At 49.6% G+C, this 27,485-nt stretch overlaps 1 protein-coding gene across 1 annotated transcript in view; it reads left to right on the top strand.

Annotated features, from left to right (window-relative positions):
• Positions 1–27,485, top strand: part of TBC1D22A (TBC1 domain family, member 22A) — a 355,619-nt gene that overhangs the window by 23,362 nt on the left and 304,772 nt on the right. Inside the window, exon 4 of the mRNA XM_012655585.1 lies at positions 4,005–4,181. Within this exon, the coding sequence (XP_012511039.1) occupies positions 4,005–4,181 (177 nt within the window). The remainder of the gene's footprint in view (positions 1–4,004; positions 4,182–27,485) is intronic.

Here is a 27,485-nt window from a genome sequence, read left to right as displayed (position 1 = left end):
TAAAATGCACACCAACCTCCCGCAGGCCCAGTCCTGGGCAGTGTGTCCCTGCTTACGGCAGGCTCGGTGGTGGCAGGATCCCTGAGTTCACCTGCTCGTGGGCGGTGCTGGCTGTGGTCCTCAGCAGCCCCAGATGCAGGGGGCTTGTTTGGTGAGGACCACGTGGTGTGTGGTTGCGGGTCCCTGACCAGGAGGCAAGCTCAGGCTGCATCCAGCCAAGGTGGGGTAGCTGTGGGACTTACCTGTCAGAGCAAATTGAAGGCTGCTCCAAGCAGCTTGTGGCTCGAGATGGGGGCCCCTGGCCTTGTGGCCTGTGCCTGCCTTGGAGTTGGCCATCTTTCTTGTGTTTGCTTTCTAGACATGCCTTTGTGAGCCCTTCCATATGATGATAATGATAGCATTTATTGATCATTTACTGTGTGACAAGTTCCACAGCAAGCCCTTGTGATAGTAAGTTCATTAAACTTCACAGCAACACTGGGGCATAAGACTTGCTGCATTCCTATTTCACAGATGAGGTACGGAGGGGTCAGCAGCTTGCCCAGAGTTGCACACTGACCTGTAGGCTAGGGCTCAAACCTGGGCATCTGACTCCAGAGTTCCCACTGCTAGCCACAGGCTTTACTGGCAGAGCAGGGGCTCTCAGTGGGGTGATCCTTCCCCCAGGGGACGTGGGGCAGTGTCTTGGGGCAGTTTTGGTTGTTGCAGCTGGGGCAGGGCATTGTGTCACTGGCAGGTAGTGGGTGACATCCCGCAGTGCCCAGGACAGCCCGCACCCCCAACTGAGACTGATCCAGCCCCAAATGTCCATGGCCCAGGGCTGAGAAGCCCTGGTCCGGAGTCCACTGCACTCCTTCCTCAGTGCACTGAGCGGGCTGGCGACTGGGTGGCAGGCGCGTGCGGTACGGAGGAGAGGTGGGGATGTTTCAGTGCCCTGGGCCGCGGCTGCCTGTTAGTTGTCAGACCGTTTGCTCGGCAGTGGCATGAAGATGGGCACATCTCCGTTCTTGTTCTTGGGGACCTGAGGTTGCGGCGCAGGGAGGCTCACCAGCAGTCTGGTGGGGAGGCACAAGCACGTGAATGGACAGGATCCAGAAGCATCCAGGGGACGGAGTTTCCATTTCGTCTTGTTAAGGAGGGGAGACGTTGTGGGGCTTCCTGGGTCGGTCATCTGATCTGCCTCCCGAGGGGCAGGGACTGTGTCTGCACGCTTCCTTTGCATGTTTCGCAAATTCCTTGGAGACAGGCCATGTCCCATTTGTCTTTGTTTCTCCTTGGTGTCCTACGCAGTTGCATAAATGCTGTTGAAGTGAATGCAGTTTTGCTCAGGGCCACATGCTATGTGGCTTTTCCTGTGCCCCACCCCTGCAGCACCCTCCTGCCTGCCAGCTCAGGGTGAGGGCCTAGCTGCTCAGGCGACTGGGCTGTGAGTTCCATTTTCCTTTGCTGCTCATACGAGCAGCGATTTGTAGTTCTAAGCACCGTAGGATGTGCTGTCTCATGGGGCGCAGTGCAGCCCTGCTGCATGCGTGTGCCCCCGTGTTTATGTTCCTTTTCACACTTACGCCTCTCCCTTCGCGGTGTGTGGCCTTGGGGAGCTAGATGTCATCCTGAGAGTGCCTGCAGCCTGCCCGCTGTGGTCAGCCTTGGCCTTCAGCCCAGGATAGCTGGCCGTGCTGGCGATTCAGTGGTAGTGCAGTCAGGTGCTTGTGCCCAGCCTTCCCTATCCCTGTTTTCACCTTTTGGCTATCCTGACTTCCTTGAAATGCCTCAAAAATCTGACCTTATACCTGAGGTCAGAGGTACTTTGCTTATTTAGTGACACTTGGGCTAATAGCAAAAGCATGTCTTCAGCTGGAAGGGCTCTGGAAGGCCCGCTCAGTGGGCAGTGGGCTGGACGAGGGCTGTCCCTGTAGCCGACTGTGACGGAGCTGCAAGCAGAGTCTTGTGTGGACACCAGCTGGTGGCAGTTATGTCACTGGGGGTAGGATGTTGATGTGCTTCCTGTTCATGGTAACACAGAGACCTGGTGATTAATCTTACTGTTTCCTCAGGGGACTTGAGTCTCTGTCACTTTACGTTCAGAATTCCACCTGTCCCATGTTAGAATGGTGGCCAGAGTGGGCAGGCCCTTAGGTGTCTTGATGAAGTTACATAGATCATCTCTTAAGATCATGGATAAAAGTTGAGTACCTTTAATTCTGAGACACAGTGTGTAGCTGTTCTTTCTGCTGAATATTTTTTTTTTCTTTTTTTAATTGAGAGTGTCACTCTGTCACACAGACTGGAATACAGTGGTGTCATCACAGCTCACTGTAATCTTGAATTCCTGGGCTCAAGCGATTCTCCTGCCTCAGCCTCCCAGGGATCTGGGACTACAGGCACATGCCACCACACCTGGCTAATTTTTAAATTTTTTGTAGAGATGAGGTCTTGCTATAAGTTGCCCAGGCTGGTCTCGAACTCCTGGGCTCAAGTGACCCTCCTACCTGGGCCTCCCGGAGTGCTGGGATTACAGGTGCAAGTTACCACACCGGGACTGTTTTTTCTATAGAATCCCAAGTGCAGCTGAAATGATACACTCTGAAGGAGGGAAGGAGGAGCTCTGAGCATCACCACCCAAGGTGCTCCCCGTGTTCAGGTGTTGCCTCTCAAGCCTTCCCTGAGTTGAGGTGGGTGGGGAGGATTCTCTGGATGCTGCTCCGTGGGGGAGAGCACAGGTCGTCAGGGGCAGGGAGATGGGGGCAGTGTCCTGAAGCCTGTGCCCCAGCTTTAGCAGACTTTTCTGGAAATTTAACTGGGCCAGATTCTGCCCAGAGGCCACAGGTTCAGGCTGCCTTGCTCCTGTGTAGCCTGAGGGTTTCTGTGTGAATCCACCCCCTCTCCCCAGACTGGGAAGGAAATGGGGCCCGTCTGTGGAATGGGGGAGGTGGGGGAGTGATGCTCTCAGCCCAGCTCAGCCGCAGCTCCAGCAGGGGACATCAGCGTGTTGACTCTGCAGCATTCGTTCTTGCCGTTTCCTGGAGTTTATTTTTCACTCTACTTTAATTTTCAGTTTTCGAAAGATGAGACACTGAAAGGGATTTAGACCAGGTAGTTCCAAGCCTTTCAGAGCCCCTTCCTTGTTGGTCCTGGGTGGCTCTGTGTTGAGTGACCTGAGGGCCTTTGGATTTTACTTTGCCTGTCCCCAGCCTTGGGTGCTGGGTGTGATGTAGGTCTCAGAGGTCGGCGGGGCCTTTGTGTGCAGCAGCAGAAGGGGTGCTGGGCAAGGGGTGGGCAAGCTTGCACTCTGATGGCCCCTCGGTCACTGCCTGCCGTGGGGTCGGGGCAGGTGCCGTCCCTCACATGCCGGGCTTCCTTTGTTTCCTCGGGATGTCAGTCCCTGCCTGACCCCCTTCCCAGGACTGTGGTGAGATCAAGGGAGGGTCCGGCCGGTGGTGGGTTCAGACGTGCCCTGGAGGCAGCAGGTGGGTGCTCTCTCAGCATTCTGGTTCCTGGTGTGTCCTCGCCTTTGCCTCCCGTCCTCAGTGCCTCTGCAGGCTTCACCTTGCCCTTGCAGTGACTTGCCCTCCGAGCGAAGGCCTGGGTAACCCCAAAGGACCGCGGGACAGATCCTCTGGGTCATGGTACCTGGGCAGGCCCCGATCTGCAGTCCCAGGCACCAGTGGGAGCCTGACCACTGACACACCCTGAGGTTGTCTGGAGTTTTCCAAGCCTTTCATCGTCTTGCTTTGATGGGGGTGTGTCTATTTTATTGTGTGTCTATTTTATTGATAAGTATAACTCTGCCAGTCAGACAGGTGAATTTCAGAGGCGTCAGTTCCATTTTATTGCTCAAGAAACCAAGGTCCCACTGCTCTGTGATGGGAGGAGGGGATAGTTGTGATCCGACAACATTCACAAAGGGACAGTGGCATGGCAGCTGTGAGGCCATCCTGGTGCGGGAAGGACATGTGGTCAGGAGGCACACCCTCACCCTCACCCCTGTTCTCTCACCCCTGCAGAAAGTGCCAGTGATGCTGTCCCTCTGCAGAGGTCCCAGTCTCTCCCACATTCGGCCACCGTGGCACTGGGTGGGATGTCCGACCCGAGCACCCTCAGCAGCTCAGCGCTGAGTAAGAGAGAGGCCTCCCGGCTCGACAAGTTCCAGCAGCTGCTTGCTGGCCCCAACACAGACCTCGGTAAGTTCCCTGCAGCTTGGAGGACACAAGCACTTGTTTTGTGGTGTTTCTGAAATAGAGCCTGTCTTGAAGGACGCTTTAGTTGTATAATGCACATGTCTCCGTGTGTAATTTACCTTGTAAGAAGCTGACGGATTTGTATTTTCATACCAGTAACTCACTAAGACAATAGCAATTTTTGCTGATAGTTTCCTTTAGACATGTTTTGTTAACGTATTTCCAGTGTAGTTTGATGATGTATTTTCTTTTTTTTTTTTTGAGACAGAGTCTCACTCTGTTGCCCTGGCTAGAGTGAGTGCTGTGGCGTCAGCCTAGCTCACAGCAACCTCAAACTCCTGGGCTCAAGCAATCCTCCTGCCTCAGCCTCCCGAGTAGCTGGGACTACAGGCATGCGCCACCATGCCCGGCTAATTTTTTTTCTATATATTTTTAGTTGTCCCATTAATTTCTTTCTATTTTTAGTAGAGACGGGGTCTCGCTCTTGCTCAGGCTGGTCTCGAACTCCTGAGCTCAAACGGTCCACCCGCCTCGGCCTCCCAGAGTGCTAGGATTACAGGCGTGAGCCACCACGCCCGGCCTGTCCTTTTTTCTTAATGCCCCAATTGCACTCTTTTTTATTGCTGCCTTCGGGGGCACTTTGAGGCCAGCCACATGGACGTCCTAGTTCTTCGTAGTGTGCTGGAGACAGTGGCTCACAGGGTTGCAGGGCTGGTGACTGCCCTCTGGACCTGCTGATGTTGCACTTCCCGGCCATGGGGCTGGGGCCAGCAGAGGGTGACAGGCTTGGGCACTGCCAGAAGGCCAGCGCGATTCTTCCCAGGCGGGCTGCTTCCAGGCACACGCCGTGCCTGTGTGGATGTGCCGTGGGCAGGCTCTGAGGAATGCACTTGCTTTCAAGTCCTCGAATGGAATTCCCACTCGAATCCATGTTCTTCCGTTTATGTTTCTCATCTGAGTTGAGTGCCACTCTGTGCTAGGTGTTTGCTAAGTGCTGGAGCTCTCAGGAGGATCAGGATGTAGCCTTGGGCACGAGAACACGCATAGTTGGGGGGACAAAGTGTAGCAGACAGTTATGGCCATCCGTGCCAGGTGGTGCTCTGAGGGCTGCAGAGCCGGAGTGCAACGCCCAGCTCGGCCAGGAGGTGGCGAGTGAGGCACGTGGATGGGCCGCAGGGAGCCCTGCGGGAGCCCGGCCTTTGTGCAGAGGCCTGGGAGGAGGGAGAGGGTTTCTCGGGGAAGGAGGGATTCAGAGGGCATGGGTGAAGCAGTGTGCCCCCGGCGGGGGAGGGTGGCTCTGGGATGCTCTCCCAGCCAGCAGGACACAGCTGTAGTTCTGAGTATAGTTCTCAGGGTGGGTTGTTTCTTCTTCACCATTTTGTTTGTTTTTTGAATTGGTGACACTTGCCTGTTACTATATTACAGAGCACAAGGGGGTGTACAGGGCAAACAGACCTTTTCCCTGTCCCTGCCTCGTGCTCCCACCCTTTTCACTATGCCAAGTTTCTGCTTCCAGAGGTGGCCTATGCACATACTGCTTTCAACTTTTTATTTTGGTGTAATTTCAGACTTACAGAAAAGTTGCAGGAATAGCACAAGCAACTCTCACGTGCTCTTTGCCCAGATTCACCAGTTGTTTACACTTGCCCCATTACCGTTCCGTGTGTGTGTGTGTGTGTGTGTGTGTCTGTGTGTGTTTGTGTATATATTCTTTCCTGAACCGTTTGAGAGTCAGTCGGATGTATCACATCTCTTTGCTCCTAAAAGCTTCCCTGTGTATTTCCTGAAAGCAAACACATTCTCTCAATATTATCACGGTACAGTTGTCAAAATCAGAAATTTAACATTGATACATACTATTTTAGTACCCGATACTGTTATAATCCACAGCCCATATTCATATCTTGCCAATTGTTCTAACGATGTTCTTTCTATGTATTTTTTCCTAGTCCAGATCCAGTAGGGGACCATGCGTCCTAGTCAGTTGTCATGCGTCTGTCATGTCCATTAACCTGGAACAGTGACTCAACCTTTCTCTGTTTTGTTTTTTTCTTTATCTTGACATTTTTGAAGAGCACAAGCAAGTCATTTCATAGAATGTCCCTTGGTTTGCATTTTTCTGATGTTTCCTCATAACGAGATTTGGGTTAATAACTTCTGGCAGGAAATCACTTGAGAGATTTGTATTCTTGGCCACTGTAGCGGGAGACACATGATGTTGGTTTGTCCTAATATTGGAAATGTTGACTCTGATCACTTGGTTAAGGTGGTATCTGCTTGTTCTTTCCGCTGATACGTCACCTTTTTCCTTTGTAATGAAGAAGTAATTTGTAGAGAGGTACTTTGGAGTCTGTGCATTTATATAGTGTATTTTCTTTCTGCGCAGGAGTGGTAGCTGTTCTGTACCTTACCCTTTTGAGTTGAACCATATATTTTTCCACAAGAGCGTGTAGTCTCCCAGCGCTCTGCAGTGTGCCGTTCTGCGGATGCCCCACAATTGCCTTCACCAGCCCCCTGCTGATGGGCATGTAGGTTGTTCCTAATTTTCTGTTCTTACAAACAACTTGGGAACTTTACTTCCAGCATCTGAACCTCATCCTGCGATGATAACTTCATAGGGCATCCCCGGATATAGGTGGGGAGGCAGGGCAGAGAGGAGGGTGGTTTTGACTTGAGAACTGGGTGGGTGAAAGTCTCATCCACCAGGGTAGGAAGTAAAGGTGGCTCAGCTTAAAGGAGTATTGTCTGGTGGTTTAAGTACACATCTTAGCCACTTCCTTTTCTAGCATGCCAGTACACCTTCCTGCTGGATCCGGATACCTCCAAGGTAGTGTAGGGATGCAAAGTCTCACTGTGCCCATGAGACAGGTTCTAGAGTCGGGCTGTCCTTGTGGAGAGCTGGCTCCAGCGATCACTTGCTCTGTGACTGTGAGTGAGCTCGGTAACGAGCCTGTGCGTGTGTTCTTTGTGTGATAGGCAAGGTGAGAGCAGCACTAATTTTGCGGGTTAAATGAAATAGAACATACAAAATGCTTGTGAGAATGCCTAGCACATTATAAACACTTAAACATGTTAGTTATTTTTATTGTTGTTACTATATTCATTTGTATTGACCTATTTATACATTTCCTTGATATTTATTAGTATAATATTGACAAAATGGTCACTTTTGTTGTCGTTGACAAGTCAGGGTGGTTTATAGATCTGTTTTCCTGGCTGTGTCCCGTGGTTTCCCGCAGTGGGCAGGTGGCAAGGAGAAGGCTGGGGCATAGAAGGCTGCCTGGCAGGATCCTGTCGCGGTCAGGCCCTGAGCACCCAGCTGGAGTCTGTGGACTTTGTCACTGAAACAACTTTCAGAATTTAAAATCATACTTAATAGTAAAGCTTTCAAGACTTGTGGGAAAATGGGAGTGTGTATGGAAAGCTTGAAAGGTTAGCATGTAAAAATCAGACTCTTGGGTTGATGGGATTATGGTTTTTTTTTTTTCTTTCTTTAGAATTCTATTTAAATATCAAATCTAAAACCAAAAAGCTAAAGCCAGAGCTTTCAAAGTTAAACAATTACTGGATTTGTATTTATTGGCAAGAGAAAAGATAGCCAGTAAATTGCCCGTTTTTATAAGGCAGTTAAGATAGTTTCCAAAGACAGCAGAATATACTGTCTTCACATTACATAGAAGACGGTGGTGGCAAATATTTGCCAATGTTGGAGGAGCAAATCACTGATGTGGGAAGCGCCCACAGAAATGATTCTACCTGCTGAATATCATTCCGTCCGGCGGACTGCTTGTTTTTCTTTGTTTAGCTTACGCTCTGTTATGAGCCTGGGGATGAAAGTAGCAAACAGAACTTAACAGCTCATTCTACTCTTAGCACTGGCTCAATATTTACTCACACAAAGACTGCCTGCTTTGAGGCCTGAGATAATGACACTCATGTTTATCACGTGTGGCTGGTGAACGGTAGTACGATCTGGCAGTATGCAAAACATGCAGTTCCCTGAGGACGGCTGAGTGCCTGCCGCACGGCAGGGGGCCTCTGAGGGCATACTGTGTGTGGCGCTCGGCTCCAGTGCGGAAGAGCTTTCACGGCGTAGAACAAAAGCCGTTACCCTTCCTTCGAGGAGCGTGGCCAGGCACACAGTCACGTTCCCGTCCTCCTGAGTGAGCATCCAGCCTGGGCCTTAGGATCGAGAGCCTTCTTCAATGGATGGAGGACGGGAGGAGAGGTTTTTTGAGTGGTGGTTGGGGAGACGAGGGCATAACCGAAAGTACGGAGCTGTACGCTCTGGAGGCAACGAGGTGAGGAGATGGCCCCTCGGTGTCCGCGGCTGGAGGGCAGCCCTGCAGGGGCCCCGGCCCTGGATGACAGGAGGAGGCAGGTGCCGCCTGCGAGTTGGTCCTCAGGCTGGTTTCTGGCTGTGCCCTCACTCACTGTGTGACCTGTCTCGTCAGCTGTAAAGGGGAGGTTAGGCCTACCTCGCAGGGTCCTTGTGAAGGTCGTAGCTAATTCGTTCAGCCAGTTTCTCTTGAGCATCTGCTGTGGTTGCAGGCACCGGGGAGAAACGGAGCCAGGCCCTCGAGGAGCTGCCATTCTTGGGTGAGGAGGCGATAGGCAGACACACTCCCTCAGCACTCCCGAATCCACGAGAAGGTCTTAGCGTCTGTGGGGAATAAAACGGTGCTGAGGGAGAGAGGCTGGGTGCTGCATTAGCGTGGGTGGTCAGCAAAGATCCTTTGGAATAGGATACTTTTCTGGTGAGATCTGCACGAAGGCAGGCGTATGATGAGGGGGGAAGAACATTCTACGGAGAGGGGCCAGAGTGCACGGGTCCTGTGCTGGGGTGGAGCTTCATGTGCTCGAGGATTTGGAGCAAGTGTCGAGGGTCTGGCCTGGTAGGGGAGGGGCTGGGGAAGTGAAGCTTGGCATGGAGCTGTGGAAAGTGGTTGCTGTTCCGTGGAAGAAAGAGCCCCTGAAGGCTTCTGAGCAGGCTGTTGCCCGTGGCCTTGGGCTAGGTAGAGTCCTTGGGCAGCCACTTGGGAGGTGGAGGCGGGGGAGGGGCAGGGGAGGGTGGGAGCTGAGGGCCTGGGCTGGGACTGGGTGGGCTGGAGGTGGTCATGTCAGTTCCATGGGTGCCGTAGGGTGGGCAGGGTGGGTCTGGGGCCTGACTGGACATGAATTGGGTAGACTGCGGAGAAGGAGAGGGACAGGATCCCCATAGTTTAGAGCTTAGGGGCTGCAATTATAGGGGAACAGCTGATGGACACAGAAACCAGAACACACCCAAGATGTGTCATTTTACTGGGGAGACAAAGTCATGTCCTCATGAAACAGAAAGCCAGGGAAAGGAGTGTGTCCAAATAATTGCATAATTACTGCCGTTTTGGGGCCCTTACTCTGTGCTGGGCACAGTGCTTTATTCATTATCTTATCGCCAAGAAAAGCCCCCAAGCCCCCAAGCACCACCTATCCGGCCCAGATTGATAGCCTTACGGCTGGTTTCCAGCTGAGGAGGTTGCGTCTGAGGCTAAGTGGATGGTGAGCCCTCCAGCCCCGCCGTGGGGGCAGAGCCGGCTGGGGACGGGCCACCCTGGGCTGGGCTCTCAGCCTCCAGGTCGCACATTTCTGGCTAGCGTAGGCAGTGGGCATTCTCAGTGCTCTGCAGAGGCCTGAGGAAGGAGGGGCCGTTTTCTCTCCCGTGGGCCTCATTGGAGAACTTGGCTTCAGGTCCAGGAACGGAGGACTGTGTGGACATGTGGGACGGCCAGGGAGAGCTGCGGCTGGGAGCGCCTGGTCCCACAGCCCAGGCTGTTGCCGGCCAGTGCCCAGTGTCACCCTCTAGTGGCCAAGCGCTGGCATTGCAGCCGGTGCGCATTAGGACAGCAGGCGCATCTGCATTAGGGTGGGGGTGTGTGTACTCGAGTGTGCCAGTGCGTGTTCTCCGTGTGTACTGACAGGGCAGTCTCAGAAGAGAATGATAACCTGAGGGGCAAAGATGAAATCCCTGGCTAACTCGGTCTTGCTCTGGAATCTCATCAGGGAAAGGCTTTTGCAAGGAAAGCAGCCCGACTTGGAGCTACCAGATGCAGAGCAGGGCAGAGGAAATAAATTCATGCTTAGTCTTGGTCATTTTACATAGCTCTGCACCCAGGACCTCTTCTGTGCTTCAGTGCCCAAGCCACACTCGGCTCCTTGAGGGCCCCTGAGACCGTGATGTGTCTCTTCACCCGCCCCTGCCCCTCAGCTGGGCTGACCGCCCTTCCCACCCTCTCCAGCTGTTTCGTAATTCTGACCCAGTGGCTTAGTTAGGCCCGTTTATATCCTGTATCTAATCAGGTGTTGACAGCATTTGTTCTTCAGCCTGAGCCTGCTAGTGCCAGCTCAGCTAGAGGTGAACTTTCCTTAGATCAGCACTGAGGACGGTTGCCCAGTGCCAGCAGATTCCGGAACACAGAGTGTAAGTGGCAGTCCCACTGGGGCTGTCAGGAATCACAGGCAGGGCGCCTTTGAAGGCTGGCTTTGTCTCAGCTCATGTGGTTTCGCTTTTAAGTAAAACAAAGAAGGTCTGAGAAGAGGGCCGATGAGCTTATGAGATTGCCGGGGCGGGTGTCTGAGCTTCTTCCCCAGAGCTCAGCACATGGAGCCGGGTCCGCAGGGGCACCAGGGCAGGCTGGACTGCTGGCTTGTAGGTTGCCGTCGCCCTGGTGCCTGGACGGGACTGGCACATGGTTGGTGTGCAGCGTGCGTCTGCGGAGTGAGCAATGTGACCGTGTGGCGGCATTATGCGGGGCCTTTCCTCGTGGCCACTGTACCTCATTTCCTGGATGTGGGTTGGCTTAGCCTCGCCTTGCGAGGGGAGCAGTGTGTTTGCTGATTCTAGCTGCCTGCGCAGGGTGGGAGCTGGCGTGAAGGGGCGCAAGAGCATGGGGCCAGCAGTGGGGATCCTAGTCCTGCTCCTGGCCTGCCCCGCCCTGCGGTCTGACTGCGAGCGAGTGCCGCCCTTCTCGCAGTTCGCTCATCTGTCGGTGACGATCCGCTGGATCTCGTGGGCCTGGTTCTCTTGGCATGTAGTCCTCTCACTCTCTGACTGTACCTTCCACCTATTTCTCCTGGATTTCCCCCCATTTTGGTTTTCTCTTGTTGCCTTCTGGTAATCCAGGGGGAACACTGGTCAAGCAATTGTCTTCTCTCCGCCCAGTGTCTTTTAAAAGTTCATCTGTTTTTAAAGGCATTTTCCAGGTTAAAGGAAGTCACCCGAGTTTGATTCACGAGCTCCTGCTTTCTTCCGCAGAGTCTCCTGCCCCATCTCTGTACATGGCAACACCCTCTGCCCAGTGCTCTGTTCACCCCACCTCTCATCTGTCAGCAAATCTCGCTGACTTCATATGCTTAGCACCTCCACCCTGTGCCCTGGCCGCAGCCACCGCCCTCCCCCCTCATGGTGGCAGTAGCCTCCCCACTGGCCTCCACAAGTCCCCTTGTGCCCAGAATCGTCCACAGCAGACCATGATCTTGTAAAAATGAAATGTACATCAGGTGCTTCTCAGAGCCATCCCGTGGCTCCATTTCACCTGGGGGAGGCTGGCCACAGGCCTGGTGGTAGCCTTGGAGGCCCGCCACACTCGGCCCCTTTCCTCTCAGGCCTCGCTTCCTCCTCCTGCCCCAGAACACACAGCCTTGCCCCTGCCCCAGGGCCGCTGCCCTTTCTTCCTGCTGCCCTGGGTTTCCGCACGGACTCACTTCCCCCAGATCTCTGCTCAGATGTTGTCACCTCTTCGTCAGGGTCTCTGGACAGTGCTGTGTGAGGCAGCAGCATTTCTGCCCTCAGCACATCTTGTCCCCTTGTGCCCTTGTTCTGCTTTATTTTTCTCCAGAGCCTTTGTCTTCCTGGAGCACGGCGCCGTCCTCAGGGCCTCGCACAGTGAATGTCGTATGGCAGGCACTGTCATTTGATGTCGTTGACTGACTCTTTAGTTGGACTTTCCTCTCCTTTCTCTGGGGCATACGTGGTCCTCTCTCTCTAGTTTTGTTTTGTTTTGTTTCTTAAAAAAGTTAATAAGTAATTATTGTTAATATCCAAATGACAGCTCAACAACAATAAAATTACACTTCCTTTAGCCGGGAACAGGGTTTTCAAACTCCCTGGCTCTTAGTTCGCGTCTTCTGTCCTGTGGGTTCCCAGCCTCACAGACGCTTTGCCTACCCTCCAACACTTCGCCCAGTGCCCTGGCAGGTTTGCCAGGCGCTCCCACTTAGGACAAGAGCTATGCCCGTTTCTCTTCTCCGCGTCCCTTCCTCACTCTAGGGTTTCTGTCATCATCATTAATGGGAACATTATTGAAAGTTAGAGAAATGGAGAAATAATAAAACCAACGAACCAAAATTGCCAGTGTTTACACGTGCTATATTTATTACAGTGTGTGCCTTCTTTCTGCCTCTTATTTAATGCCTCCTAATTGGTTCTTACCAAGCCTTCAAAGCTCCCTAGCAGAAATTGCTCTTGGTGGTTATTTTATTTGCAGTACATTCTGTTGGGCTTCAGGAAGGAAGTGTGAGAACCTCAGATAAACACATTGGCTCCTGACTTTTATTGCATTGCCAGTAGCCTTTTGTTTTGGTGACATTTTCACTGCTAGATATGGTATTTGAACTACATGTAGTATCACTTACTGAAAGTAACCAAATTGAATATGATTTGGTAAAAGTTAAGAGTTTCATTTACTATCTACAGTAGAGTAAACCTTCAGCTTAATAGGAAACCTTTCATTGTTCTTTCAGATAACTTATTGCTATTGAATGCCGATTTTTAATATGTAATATTAAAAGCAAATAATTAAAACGTGCTATCACTACTAGACCTGCCCTACAGGAAATACTCAGCACTGCATTGTACATGGAAGAGCACAACAGATACCCACCAGTGTAAAAACACCCAAAAGTTAAAGCTCACAGCTCTAATAAAACAATAGCACAAAAGGGAAAACAAAATAATAAGATATCACTCACCGTGATGAACAGAACAGCATCCCAAATAGCAATACTCACACTCAGTGTGAATGGTCTGAATGCCCCACTTAAAAGATATCAACTGGCTGAATGGATGAAAAAATACAACCCAAATATCTATCTCCAGGAAACACATCTAACTCACAAGGACTCACACAGACTCAAGGTGAAGGGAAAAAAACATATTCCATGAAAGTGGAAACCAAAAGAGAGCAGGTGTAGCCATTCTCATATCAGATAAAATAGACTTTAAATCATTAATGGTGGCGGGGCACAGTGGCTCATGCCTGTAGTCCTAGCACTCTGGGAGGCTAAGGAGGGAGGATCACTTGAGGTCAGGAGTTTGAAAGTAGCCTGAGCAAGAGCAAGACCCCATCTCTACAAAACATAGAAAAATAAGCCAGATGTGGTGATGTGCACCTGTAGTCCCAGCTTCTCATTAGGCTGAGGCAGGAAGATCGCTTGAGCCCAGGAGTTTGAGGTTGCAGTGAGTTGTGATGATGCAACTGCACTCTAGTGGCGGTGACAGAGTGAGACTGTGTCTCAAAAAAAAAAAAAATAAAATCAACATTGGGAAAAAAAATAAAAGACAAAGATGGTCATTATAAAATGGTAAAGGGAGTAATTCAGCAAGAAAACATAACAATCCTAAATATATATGCACCTATCACAGTAGGTCCCAGATTCATAAAGCAAATCCTACTGGATCTAAGCAAAGAGATAAACAGCAACATTGTAATTGCCGGGGACTTCAACACTCCACTGACAGAGCTGGGCAGACCATCAAAGCAGAAAATCAATAAAGAAACACTGGACTTAAATGGGATTCTGGAACCAAATGGACCTAACAGACATCTACAGAACATTCTACCCCCAAACTGCTGAGTATACATCCTTCTTATCAGCACATGGGACATTCTCTAAGATTGATCATATCTTAGGCCGTAAGACATGTCTCAGCAAATTCAAAAAATGCAATAAAACTGGAAATCAATTCCAAGAGAAACACTCAAATCTACACAAAGTCATGGAAATTAAACAATCTACTGCTGAACAATCCTTGGGTCAATGATAAGATGACAGTCAAAAGATTCTTTGAACCGAACGACGAAGGGGACACAAGTTATCAAATCTGTGCAACATAGCAAAAGCAGTACTAAGGGGAAAATTCATAGCCTTAAATGCTTCCATCAAAAAGACAGAAAGATCACAAATTAATAATCTAATGTCACATTTCAAGGAGCTAGAAAAGGAAGAGCAAACCAAACCCAAAGTCAGCAAAAGAAACAACAAAGCTCAGAGTAGAACTAAATGAAATGAAAACCAAATAATGAAAACAAACAAAAAAAAAACCAAACAATACAAAGAATCAACAAAACAAAAAGTTGATTCTGTGAAAAGATAAACAAAATCGATAGACCTCCAACTAGATTAACTAGAAATAGAAAAGACCCAAATAAGCTCAATCAGAAATGAAAAAGGTATTACAGCTGATTACACAGTTACACGAAATGTCATCTGTGAATACTACAAAAATCTCTATGCACATAAACTAGAAAACGTAGAGGAAGTACATAAATTCCTGGAAACACACAACCTCCTAAGACGCCATCAGGAAGAAATAGAAACTCTGAACAGACCAATAACGAGCAGCAAGATTGAAGTAGTAATAAAAATTCTCCCAAGAACAAAAAGCCCCAGACCAGGTGGATTCACAGCCGAATTCTACAAGACCTACAAAGAAGAACTGGTACCTGTCCTACAGAAATTATTCTGTAGCATTGAGAAGGAGGGAATTCTCCCTAAATCATTCTATGAAGCCAATATCACCTTGATACCAACGCCAGGAAGGGACACAACAAAAAGAGAAAACTACAGGGCAATATCCCTTGTGAATATAGGTGCAAAAATCCTCAAGATAATACTAACAAACCAAATTCACAACACACCAAAAAAATAATCCACCATGACCAAGTGGGTTTCATCCAGGGATGCAAGGATGGTTCATCATTTGCAAATCAATAAATGCGATTCACCACATAGACTGTTTGGCATTTATTCTATGTGATAATTAGGGTGGCAGGATCCCCAGGATCCCCATTTTGCAGGTGAGGAAACTGAGGCTCAAAATGGAAGAGGACCTGCCTGAGCTAAGAAGGCAGCAGGTAGCAGCAATCTTCACGTTTAATACAAGGTTCTTTATATTGCGCACTGCTTTGCTTGTTTTCATAGGACACAAAAAATTCTTTTAGAAATTTGGCATGGGATTAAATTGTAGATGATTAAAATAAGAAAACAGGAAGAAATTTCTATTGACTAGAAATGCAAGAGACAGAAGATGAGAAATAATCCAGTTGCCATCACACCTGGATGTATCACAGGAAGTTAAACTTTACATCAGTTGACAGGAATAAAGAAAATTGTGGGTTTTGTGTAGGGAGGGGAAGCATATCACCTTTGTCCTGAGTTTATTGTATGGGGTGAAATGTTGCCAGGTAAGGCTTTGGCTTTGGTTTTTAGCCAGCTCATGAAATAATTACCAACTAGGGAGGCTTTTTGTGAAAATCCCAGACTGTGTTCAAATTGGTTGTAAAGGGGAAAAAGTTCAGGTTTGCTTAAAATACTTAAAAACAGAATATTCATTTTCTAGGATAAGATATTCTAAAAAAATAGATTAGTGTATTAATCTGCTTGAGCTGCTGTAACGAAATACCACAGGCTGGGTGGTTTCTGCCTCCACGCTGCTTTGGAGGTGCGGCGAGACCACTGCAGGGAGTGGTTATCGAAGTGCCTGGCGCACATGGGCTCGCCGTGCCAGCCGCTGCAGCACCACCGTCTTTTTCCCGCGTGTCCTGCCTCACCCTGATTTTCACAGAGGATGTGAAGGTCTACCTGCCATCTGTTGTCCTTTTTTCCAGTTAATATTATGTCATCAGCCTTTCCCATGCTGCCATAATCTTCGTAACCATCATTTTTAATGGCTATATAATGTTGTGAAAATGATCTTAATTTAAAATTGTTATTAAAATTGTATATCTGCCTAAGTCAACATTTAATTTATATACTTAATCAAAATTTAGACGTGTTTACCAGTATTCAAAACACGTAGCATCAGCTGTACTGACAGAAATGTTCGTCGATGTTCTGGAGGAGGAGGAGGGTGGAAATACTCCAGGGCTCACCACTTAGAGTGTGGGAACTGCTAATACTTATTTTCATCTTTTATTTATTAGTTTTTTCTAAATTGAAAAAGCTGCATTATACAAAGTTAAAAAATTAAAATGGTCCCTAGAGGCTTACACATGACAACTAAATCTCCACCCAGTCCAGTAGGAGCTCTTCTGTCTCTGACTCCTTTCCAAGTATCCTCTTTATAGTCAAGAAAATATATTAGACGTGTGTTAATATATGTCTCGCTCTACCGCATTTTTTTAAAAGTACAGATGGAAGCATATTAGTGTTATGAGCCCTTTTTCTCACTTGAAAAATAGATTGGAGAGTCTAAGAGCAGGTGATATTTACTACATATGCATAATCATTCTTTATTTTATTCACAAGTGTTAAAATGGCATAAAAATCATCAGATTTTCAAGTAAAATATTCTATTTTTAAAAAATGGTGAAATTCAAATAGCATACAGTAAACCGTTTTGTAGTGGCATTTAGTGCATTCACGATGCTGTGTAACTCCCGCCTCAGGTACTCTTAATGCAGAAGAACTGGCAGATAGTTAGTCATGGGGAGAAGTTTTTTTGTATAACAGTAATTACATAATTGAGGACTTATTCTTACAGTCAAATGAAGAGATAGGTCTTCCTGTGACCCTTTGGGGTGCCCCATGGTCATGCACTCTTCAATTAAGGATTCAGTTACCTCTGGAATATATGATTTATCAAATCTATCTTTTTGTCCTCGTGAATACTGGGGGAACAGCTAAAGTGCTCAGAGTTTGTAGCCTGACACCCAGGATAGTAGAAGCAGCTCAGATCAATTTGTTAGCAGCACAGCCTTACGAAGGGAAACAGTGTGCGGTCTAGCTGGTGGGTGCTCTTCCCTTCGTGGTTAGCAGGAGACCCAGCTTCACAGGACTGGCCTTACCAGGCGTACATTTCTGGAGCACCTATGGGTGCTGAGCTCGGTGCCCATCTTAGTTCAGTTAGCCCTGGGAATCACTGGAGGTAGGTGGTGATCTTTGTGCCCCTTGGGTAGAAATGGCTTAGTTGGAACTGAACCCACATCTATCCGACGCAGAGTTTGTGCGTGGGCTACTCTGTCAAGCTGAGTCTTGTGTGGAACTTGGGACTTAGGTGGGTAGGGTTAGCCAGTGTTTTGGGAGAGTTTGGAAAATTGCTTGTTCACTTGTTTTTAAGCTGTCCGGGGTCATCATCATCGATGTGAGATACTACCCAATAACTCTTTTCAGGTGTTAATAGAAACAACTAGTCTTCAGAGGCATTTGAAGGACAGGAGAGGTGCAGCCAGCCCCTTCTCTCAGGGCTGGCGAGGTCCTGTGTGTGTGAGCAGGGACCCTCCTCTGTCCCTGGCCCCCCACTTCCGGGGTGTGGGCGGTGCTCCGACAGCTGGGAGCAAAGGTGTCTGCACTGGATGGACAATGCAGGCCATGGCCACGTGGCTCGTTGCGATGACCACACTCACAGTCTTTCTCCCTGTGTAATGCTGAACCCTTTGGAATTGAACGATTTCTTTGGAAGAAAAGATCTTTTACGAGATACTGACAACATCCTTCATTTTTGTTGTCCTCTCTACCGTATACTAGTTGTTCAAGAGGTTTATAATGTTAAGAAAGAGGAAGTGTACTGAGTCAGAAACCAGGCACAGGGACCCTGCACCCTGGGCAGCTCAGTGTTCCTGACGCTCTGAACACCTTGGTTTGTGGTTTGAAGTATGACCCACTCCATCTTTCTTTGAAGCTTCCGCCCTTTTTTCCTTATATTTTGTCCTGGTTAATGTCATTCGTGTAAGGTCCGGCATATTGAGTGTGCTCAAAGCTGTTTGTCGGATGGATTTCTGTGCCAATTAGGTGGGTTTAACTTGCTCTGTGTCGTGTCCAGATGACTGGGCACAGCTGGGCCGGCTGCTCGCTTGCTCATTGCCTTGTTTTCCCACGTGTACACCCCTCAGCTGGCCCTTTTGGAGCTCCCAGGTTGTCCTGTGTTCCCAAGGGCCAGCCCTCAAGGAAGACAGGCTTTTATCCTCAATCTGCAGCCATGGGCTGGGCTGCTCCTGTCCCCAGGCCATGTTGCAATCTATAACCAGCCTCAGTGGCTCTTAGCCTTGAGGGAGCATGGTCGGCATGGGCCAGGCCATGTGTCAGGGTCCAGTCACTGGGGTCCAGGACAGGCTTGTTACCAAGCACCTTGCAGGGTGGCAGACTGGCTGCAGGTTCCTGTGGATGAGGGGACACTGGGCATCAGACATTCGATGAGCTCGTTTTGACCAGGCCCAGGCCCAGGTGCTGGCTAGTGACTGAGGCTGCGCAGAAGGCTTCAGTGCCTGTCCTGGTGGGGAAGGCCTGTTGGATGGAGTGGTGAGGAGGTGTTGGGGGGCAGATTCAGTGGTCGGGCAGACCCAGCAGAGGGGTACCGGTGACAGAAAGCCAGCTTTCCACATCTCTTCATTTGCCCATCAGACATTGGTAGGTGCTTGCCGAGCCCCAGCACATTGGACGGTGCTCTGCACCTGAGTGTGCTGTGCGGGCCCCCGGGGGCTGGCGCCTGTGGGTGTGTCTTGCCTTGTGGTGTGATTTCAGTAGCTGGGGTGGGACAAGGCCGCCCCAGGCCGAGGGACTAGCTTAAGCAGAGTTGGGGGAAGAGGCGGGGAGGGCAGGGTCTGAGCAGTGAGGAGGGAAGCAGCCGCAGTTCCAACAACAGTTTATCGTGCTACATGCTGAGCACGTTATGTGCAGTATCCATGCGATTCCTAGAAGCTTACAGAAGCTCGGTCACTGGCTCAGGGTCACCCAGCTAGTCGAGCCTGCACTTCAAGCCAGTGTATCAGAGGGAGCTGGCATGCTGTCTCTTGCACCGCAGGAGTAATAGCTCTGTGAAGAAAGCAGTGGTAGGAAAAGCCAGAAATGCGGCTGGGGCTGTGTCTTGGAAGGTCTGGCCTGCCAGGCTGAGGCTTTGGCTTTGAGGCAGCCGTGGTGCTGTGGAAAGACCACTGGAGACGGAGAGGAGGTGCTGGGATCCTGCTTGCATCCTGCCTCTGTCAGCTTGAGACAGTCTAGCTTCTTAACCCAGCCTTTCCCTTAGTTTCCTTATCAGCAAAATCAAGGAATTGCTGCAGATGTTTGCAAAGGTCTGAAAGTCTTTGATACCTGGGCTTTGTTCTGTGGGTAGCTGGGAGCCATGGAAGGTTTTGGGTTGGGGAAGTGGAATGCTGAGAACTGTGCTTTGGGGAGGTTAATCGGGCTTGTGTTTTTTTGTGACAATCCAGTAATCCTGCCGTCCGGCTGGAAGTGACAACGTGGGTGACACTTTGAAATCCTGCAGCAAGTGAATTAGCTGCACTCTGAACTGTAGCTGTGCCATTTCTGGGGCTGGTGGCAGCTTCTGCTCCCCGCTGCTGCCTCCCCCCCCCAGCCTGCTTGCTCCTCGCAGCCAGTGCTTGCTTCTCTTACGCCCTGTGGGCACAGCAGACCAAGTACAATGAGGCCGTTTGGGGCTGGCCTGTAGCGGTGAACAGACTTGGGAACGTTCATGAATCCCAAGGATTGCAGTGGTCCAGATGTGGGGCTGGTATCTGAGATGTGCAGGCTTTGTGGCTCACGTGCATTTGTCACTTTGTGGGGCGCTTGGCCCCAGAGCCTCTTCAGGCACTCTTGCCGCTGGGCCCGACTAGCCAGCCCAGCGCTGCTCGGAACCATGCTTGCTGCCTGTCTGGTGGCCCTGTGTGGCTTTGGTCTGGCTCAACGGGGGTATTTTGAAAGGGGTGTTCAGTGAAGTTGATTGAGGAATTGGAAAATGGATTTTAATTAAAGATACAACCAGGTAACTCAAATTTTGGGGTGACTTTATTGATCCTTATTTTATTATCATTCTTGTCAAATTTTAAGAACTATCATTCAATTTACATGAAAATGTTTCCTAATCATTGTAAACTTAAATCTGCCCATTTTGACTTAGTCTTAGCATTTATCTTTTCTTGCTTTGGTTCTTTCCAAGCCATTTTACGTTTCTTTGGCCCTCACCGTTTTGCAGTTTGTCGTCCCAGCACGTGTGCCGTCTCCCGTCACCGATAGGCTCTGTCGTGTCCAGAGCGTCTGTGTGGTGATTCATGCGGCCACTCCGGCTGTGGACCCTCCGTCCATCTCCCAGGGAGCCCGAGGTCCTTCTGTATGCAGGTCACTGGCTTTCATTTGCTTGTTCCTTTACTTTAATGACCTTCTAGATCAGACCATTAAATACTTCACTAAAGTACACTCTTTTCTTCCATTTATGCATGGTTATTTCCTCAATAAAGTGTGTATTGAATTAGTAAGACATGAATTTCCTTGTGTGTGCCAGTTCTATCAGAAGTCATTAAAACTTTTCTAGGCTTGGGCCTTCTATGCTTGAAAAAATTCTATCCCCATGAGAGTATGAGATCTATTTAGCAAAGTCATTTTTTGATCTTTAGTGTGCAGCATTTAATTTACAGTTATTTTCAATGAGATTTTAAATTTGCTTTGGTCAGTGTAGGCGACTTTTCTTGAGAGAGAGAGAGAGAAATCTTATTTTCACTTTGACTTTTTATTGGCTCTTCCATTTTCCTGGGGTGGAAGAAGAATGCTGTTATTAATAGTGAAAATTATTTCTGATTATGTCATTCAGTTAAAAGGTATAGTGAGCTCCTACCAGGCTAGACATGGGGGATCCAAAGGCTTCTGCTTTAATGGAGAAACAGATCTGTCGTAGATAATTACAGCAGAACCAGGAGGGATTAGTCCTCTTAAGTATATGTGCGAAGTTTCGTGGAAACAGAGATGAACAAGTAGTGAAGTCTCCCGGGGTTCTGGCTGCAGGCTGGGAGTGGGTGGGCCCACGTGGGCCAGAGTAGCTGCAGAGAAGGTGTCCTGTCTGTGCTGGGCACTGTAGGTTGAGCTAACCTTCTTGATCTAGGACGGGGACAGAGTGTTCCAGCAGGGAGAGAGCACCTCATGGATGAGAAATGAGGTCTAAAAACACACAGAGTATTTAGGAAGGCGGTGTGGTTTGTACAGCTGTGTCTCTGTGTCCAGAGGCAGGAGGCAGAGCCTAGGTCTGGGGCCCTAGTGCTCTGAGGAGCCTCGCTGGGGAGCCGGAAAGCCGAAGCTGGTTTCTCCCTTTCCGTAGCCTTTGTACAGACGCCTTGTCCTCTTTCACCAGCGGCTGGTGTGGCAGGAACACGAGCCTTATCTGCTTGTGTAATTTTTAAATTTGATAATCTCTGCTATTCTTTAATTTAAAATTACAGATGTTCAATGTTTCAAATTTAGCAACTATTGTGAGTAATAATAAGAAAAATGATAGCATCTAGTATTTTCAGTGCTTACTGTGGGCCAGGTGTGGGGTGAAGTACTTGAAGTGCATCTCCTTGATCACTGCTCACAGCAGCCCTCTGAGGTAGACATGTTGTTAATCCTGTTGGACAGATGAGGAAACCGAGGCTCCAAGGGGTTAAGAAATATGCCCGGGGTTACACGATCTTGATGTCACAGAGCCAAGGCTCAGGAGTGTCCGAGGCCATGGGGCACGGCCTTCCTGCCGTGCTGTGCCACCTCCAACAGCCAGGGTCAGGGAAAAACGTAAAAACCAGCTGTAAACTGCCAGCCTGGTCGCCCCAGGATGTTGAAAGAGAGTGTCTTCTTTGTCTCTTTTTGGGAGGGCCTGTGTGTGTGTGTTTTCCTTCTCATGTAGACTTGGGATCAAGCAGTGTAGCTAATTATGTATCTGTTCGTTTTTACTTATTTTAAATAATATCTTTTCCCAGGAGGCTAATTTTCTTTGAAAACATGATTGTTAATGTCTTCATAATATTCATTAAAATGCAGTCATTTCTTCCATTTGCTCATAGATGAAACATTTCTTAAGCCGTTCTGCTATTATTTGGGCATTTAAGTTGTTTGCAGTTTTGTTTTTTATTTATTGTAATTACTAACCTCTGAGGAACACCCTTGAAGCATAACTCTTTCAACACCTTCTCTGTTTCCTTGGCACGATCCCAGCATGAGGCCTTGGCGTTAAATGGCGGCGTGTCACTTGTGCACTTGTGTTGTCTTGCTTGACTGTGCGGTTCCCTGCTGGTCCTGTGCAGCCTGATAGTGGCTGCCGACGTGATGACTGTTTGCCCTGTGGTTTGTCCAGATCAGTGTTTTCGAACTGGAGCGCCCCGGGCACACAGTAATTTCTTTGGACCTTCGGGTGCTGTCTCACTATGAGTGTGCCGTCCTGCTTTCCCTCTGGTTCACTGAGGTTCTTCTCAAGACTTTCTAGAGTCCTCAAAAGTTGGTGGCAGCTTTAACAGTATTGCAGCCCTTTCTTATTCTAATTAATCTATTTGCTCCTTCACTAACTCACGGATTCAGTCATTTACTCACTGACTTGTTCAGTCATTTATTTGGAAAACATTTCTTAAGCATCTTCCTGGTGCTGAGCACTGAGGATACAAAAGCATGTTTGTTAGTTGTGCTCCCTGCCCCGCAGGAGCTTACCGTGCTGAGAGATGGGGTGAACGTAGAATTCCAGCTTTATGGATGGAGAGGTGAAGGAAGGGGAGGAGCCCTGGACCTCCACGGGTGAGGCTTGTTTGGGATGGTGGGAGGATGGAAGACGGGGCGAAGGGCCTTGCGCGGGGGGAGACCTGCTAGTGGGTTGGGGTGAGTGGAGAGGATCGGCCAGAGCCCGTGGGGTGTGCCTGTGTGCCGTGGGCACGCACACACCTGTGAGAGCTGAGGCTTGACAGGTGGGTGAGGCCAGAGCCCGGGGCAGGGCTCTACAGAACAGTGACGCGGTTGGCTTTCGTCCTGCAGATGGTGTCATTTCCCTGCCTACAGTTCTTTAAAAATTTTCCCCGCACCCTTGGGATAAAGTCCAGGTTCTTTGGGTGGTCCGCCAACCTCTCTAGCACTTCTCCTCACTCCCCACTTTGCTCTTTGCACTTGATGCCCCGTTAGCCCTGGAACCGCCAGTCCTGCTCCGTGTAGTGCCTTGCCTGCTCTGGGCCTCCCTCTGCGACTGGCCCGGTTTGCTCTCTGGGTGGCGGTTCCTCCTCCGTCAGTGCTGTCCTCTGTGCCTCCCCCTCGGCAGGCCGTGTGTGGCCCCTCTGCCTCCTTCCCATGCGCTTTGGTTTGGGAGGTCTCTGGGGAGGGCCTGGGGCTTGTCATGGGGCCATGCTTTGTGATAAATTGGTAAGCTCAAGAGTAAACTCTTCCCTGAGTTGTGTTTAGTCTTTCCTTTCTCTCAGCCAAAAACTGTCATTTTCAAGAAATTTACTTCTCTCTAAGCACTGAATAAAGTTACTCTTTTCCAGTAAGATTAGGTAAGTTTTTTGGAGGACTTGAAGGAGAATCCAGTCCCAGTATAAGCCAACCCAAGAGTAGCACCGTATCAACAATAATAGATTTTTAAAAAAAAGTTTTTTGAAAGTCAGGATCTCACTATGTTGCATAGGCTGGTCTTGAACTCCTGGCCTCAAGCAATCCTCCCACCTTAGCCTCCCAAAGTGCTGGGATTACAGGTGTGAGCCACTGTACCTGGCCTGACATTATATTTTTATTAGGGCCTGTTGCGTGCTAGGCTCTTTGCTGTGGGCAGCACCGTGAGATGGGGAACCTGTCCTCAAGGAGTACACAGGTGAGTTAGCCATGTGGTAGGTGACAGGGTGCGGCTGGGATTCCTGTGTGTCCCAAGGGCAGTTTGGCCAACATTGGCTGCAGATGAGCTGAGGAAGAAGATGAGCTGGTCAGGGTGGGCTTGGCAGATGAAGTAGGGGTTCGGGCTGGCTCGAAGGCTCAGGACGCCAAAGGAAGGGGCCCTGCTTACACCTGAATGGGGACTCTGGGCTCAGAGCTGTGTGAGCTCGAGCACATGGGAGAGTTGCCTGTCTGCCAGGGGACTCCCCAGGGCAGTGACCTCAGGATCCCTGTCTGGAAAACCCCCACCCTGGGGTGGGGATAACAGGAAATCAGCACCAGGATCGTTCAGACAAATGTGGGCGACCCTGGCTGTCCCCAGCCACGTGTGTCCCGCTGCATTACGGTTTCGGGAGGTGACAGTAATTTGAATTCAGAGCATTTTATTGTCTTCTTTGGAGAAGTCCACATCTGGGAGGCAGAGTGAGGTACAAGGTAGTGGGCGTCTCTTTGAAGAAACCAGAAGCCAGGACTACACCAAACCTCAGTGACTCCTGGTAACCTGAGGGTTACCAATCTGACTCAGTCAAAAGTGTGATGTAGAAACCTTTTGCACTAGATTAAAAATGCATGTTTATTATAGAAAATTTGGAAAACATAGAAGACTGCTGCAGAAAAATCACCACCTGTATATATCACCACCTAATTTTAATTTCTGTTCTTTGTGTGGTCGGTATTATTGTACCCTGCCTGCCATCTGCAGTCACCTGGGAAGGGTGGGCACACTCTGGAGGGCCCCGGGCCCTGGGTGATGTCTTGGGCGTGTGGGAGGCCACGTGGTGGGCTGCTTGCGGGGGTGTCCGTGCTGGCGTCCACGCTGGTCGGGATGCGGACTGCGGCCAGCGGCGTGGTGTGAATCCTGGCCTCACCGTTTACAGTGAGGATTAAATGAATTCGTGTAAGTAAGGCTCTCAGAGTAGCGCCTGGCACATGGGCAGCACTTAATAAATGTGAGCAAAGCTGTTTAGTTTTCTCCTCATGGTCGCTTCTGGCTCTGCTCTCCTGCTCTTCCCTGAACCCTTGTTTTAATTTAATCAGCCCACAGCACTTCTGGCCTAAGAGCCTGCCCCGTGCCAGGTGCTGTCACAGGGAATGGGAACTCGGCAGTGACCAGGACTGACAGGTGCCCCACACACACCCGAACCTGGCAACACACCAGTGTGTGATTTGAAGTGTCCTTTCAGCCATATTAAGGAAGTATGAAGAAACAAGTGAAATTAATTTTAGTAATACATTTTATTAATCCAATATATATAAAATAGTCATAACACTTTATAAATTCAATGTACAGGCAATAGCAAAATAGAGATTTCTCATCCTCACTTTTTTTGTACTTAGTCTTTGAAGTCTGGAGTGTGTTTCCCACTTAGTGCGTGTTTCAGCCGGGCCGTGGTTCGGGTGCCCAGTGGCCACTCTGGCTCGTGGCTCTGTACTGGGCCCGCGGGGCTGGTGTGGAGAGGGGAGGGGCTGCTTACGGAGGGGATTAGGGTTGTCGTTCTGATGGAGGGACACCAAAACTTAGAGCTGAAAGTTGAGAAGGAGTCAGCCTTGTGACCATGTGGGTTCAGAGCCCTCTCAGGAGGGGTCGTGTGGGGACGAGCCTAGCGTGAGGACAACACTTCACTGTGAAGGCCATTGTGGCTGCAGGAAGTGAGGGGAGAGCACGGAGCCTGCGAGACTGGAGGTGGGGGGGTCAGGGATGGACCCCGCAGGCCACCGAGGCCGTGGCAGGAGGTCAGATTTCACACTAGTGGGTGGTGGGAGGCCGACGGGAGGCTTTCGCAGGGCGTGGCATGATCTGATGTAGGCCTTCAGGGTGAGCCCTCTGGTTTTATCTGGAGGAAGACCAGTCAGGAGGGGCATGCGTGGTCAGGGGAACGTGTGGTGGCGGAGGTGGCGAGAAGCGTGGAGTTTGGTGGCGTGTATTTGAAAGCTCTAGGGGGGACTTGCTGATGGGCTGGGTGTGAGGGAGAAGGGAAGGGGGGCCATCCAGAGTGGCCGGCAGGGCTGTGGCTGAGCTTCTGGCGATAGTGATGTCATTACTGAGATTTGGGGGAAAAGAGAGAATTTAGTTTGGAGCATATAAAGCTTGGGGTGCTGGTGGGACATCCGGGTTCTGATGTTGGGTAGGTGGCTGGATGTGGAGGGGAGCTCCGCGTGTCTGCAGCGAGTGGGGACGCAGAGGTCGCGATCCTGGAGCTGCACACTGCCCTCCTCTTCCATGCTTACCTCACTGGGTTAACACATTTTTTTATGCTGCAAAAAAGGGTGATGCCTGTGTTTTTCCTTAATATAAGGCATTCATGTGTGTGGTAGGCCTTACTGAAGTTTTGGAGTCTCAGGGGGATGACATAATAGTTACGTAATAACTTAAAATTGACTATTAAACATCTGTGTTCAAAAAAACCACAAAATTCCCTTTGCTACCAGGAGCCTGGAACTCCCGGGCTCAAGCGATCCTCTTGCCTGGGCCTCCCAAAGTGCTGGGATTACAGGTGCGAGCCACCTGCTCGGCTGCCACCAGGAATTTCTTACAGGCACCTTTTTCTCCCTGGGGGTCTGATCTCTTGCCACACCCACTCTGGTGGGCTTTTCCTCTCTGGGAAGCCCAGCTCCTCTCACTTAATTGCTGGAGCAGATCACCCCATGTCCTGGGCTTTGCCGTTAGAATCTGTCCCTGTCCTTTTACCGCTGAGTGCCATAAGTGCCATGGAGATGGAGGGGACTTTGCTCCCTCCATTCATGTGAATTATGTTTTACCCCACTTGCCAAATGATTATAGTGAATTGTTTTAAATAAAAATTGCCCTCACATATTAAATATGTAATATGAAAAAACATTTTTCCAAGAGAAGTTCATCTGGACTGTGAGACACTTCAGTGGTCTTTTCTCATTTAACAATTCGTCATGGCCCTTCCCACGGTTGAATGTTCTGCGAGCAAACATTTAACAACTGCATAAAGTTCCACCATTTGCATGTCCCATGTTTATTTGGCCACCCCCTATTATTATATATTTGTTCCTTCCAAGTTTTCCCCACTAAGTGCTACCTTAAATATCTTGGTGCTCACATCTTTGCTTGCTTCTCTGGTTATTTTTTGGGATAATTACTAGATGTAAAATTATTGCTTTGAAAGATATGGCTATTTTTAAGACTTGATCAAGTTTCGTTTTTGTACATTATGGGCCATCTTCATTTCTGCTGTCAATCTTCTGTGCTCATTTTTCGGCAGTGGCGTTTGTCTCGCCCATATGACGTGTAAGAGGGTTTCCACATCTGTCATGCTGCAGGGTGGGCAGGGTGCAGTGAAGGTGGGTGTCTGGGGCTCTTGGTGAGGCTCAGCAGGCCAGGCCTGGGGTGTCAAGGTCCTGGAGTAGACTGTGCCTGCAGGCTGATGGGGTGCCCACGTG

Source organism: Propithecus coquereli, unplaced genomic scaffold (genome assembly GCF_000956105.1).
Source record: "Propithecus coquereli isolate 6110/MARCELLA unplaced genomic scaffold, Pcoq_1.0 Scaffold480, whole genome shotgun sequence".
Taxonomy (NCBI): domain Eukaryota; kingdom Metazoa; phylum Chordata; class Mammalia; order Primates; family Indriidae; genus Propithecus; species Propithecus coquereli.
This window is presented reverse-complemented; position numbering and strand designations above follow the sequence as displayed.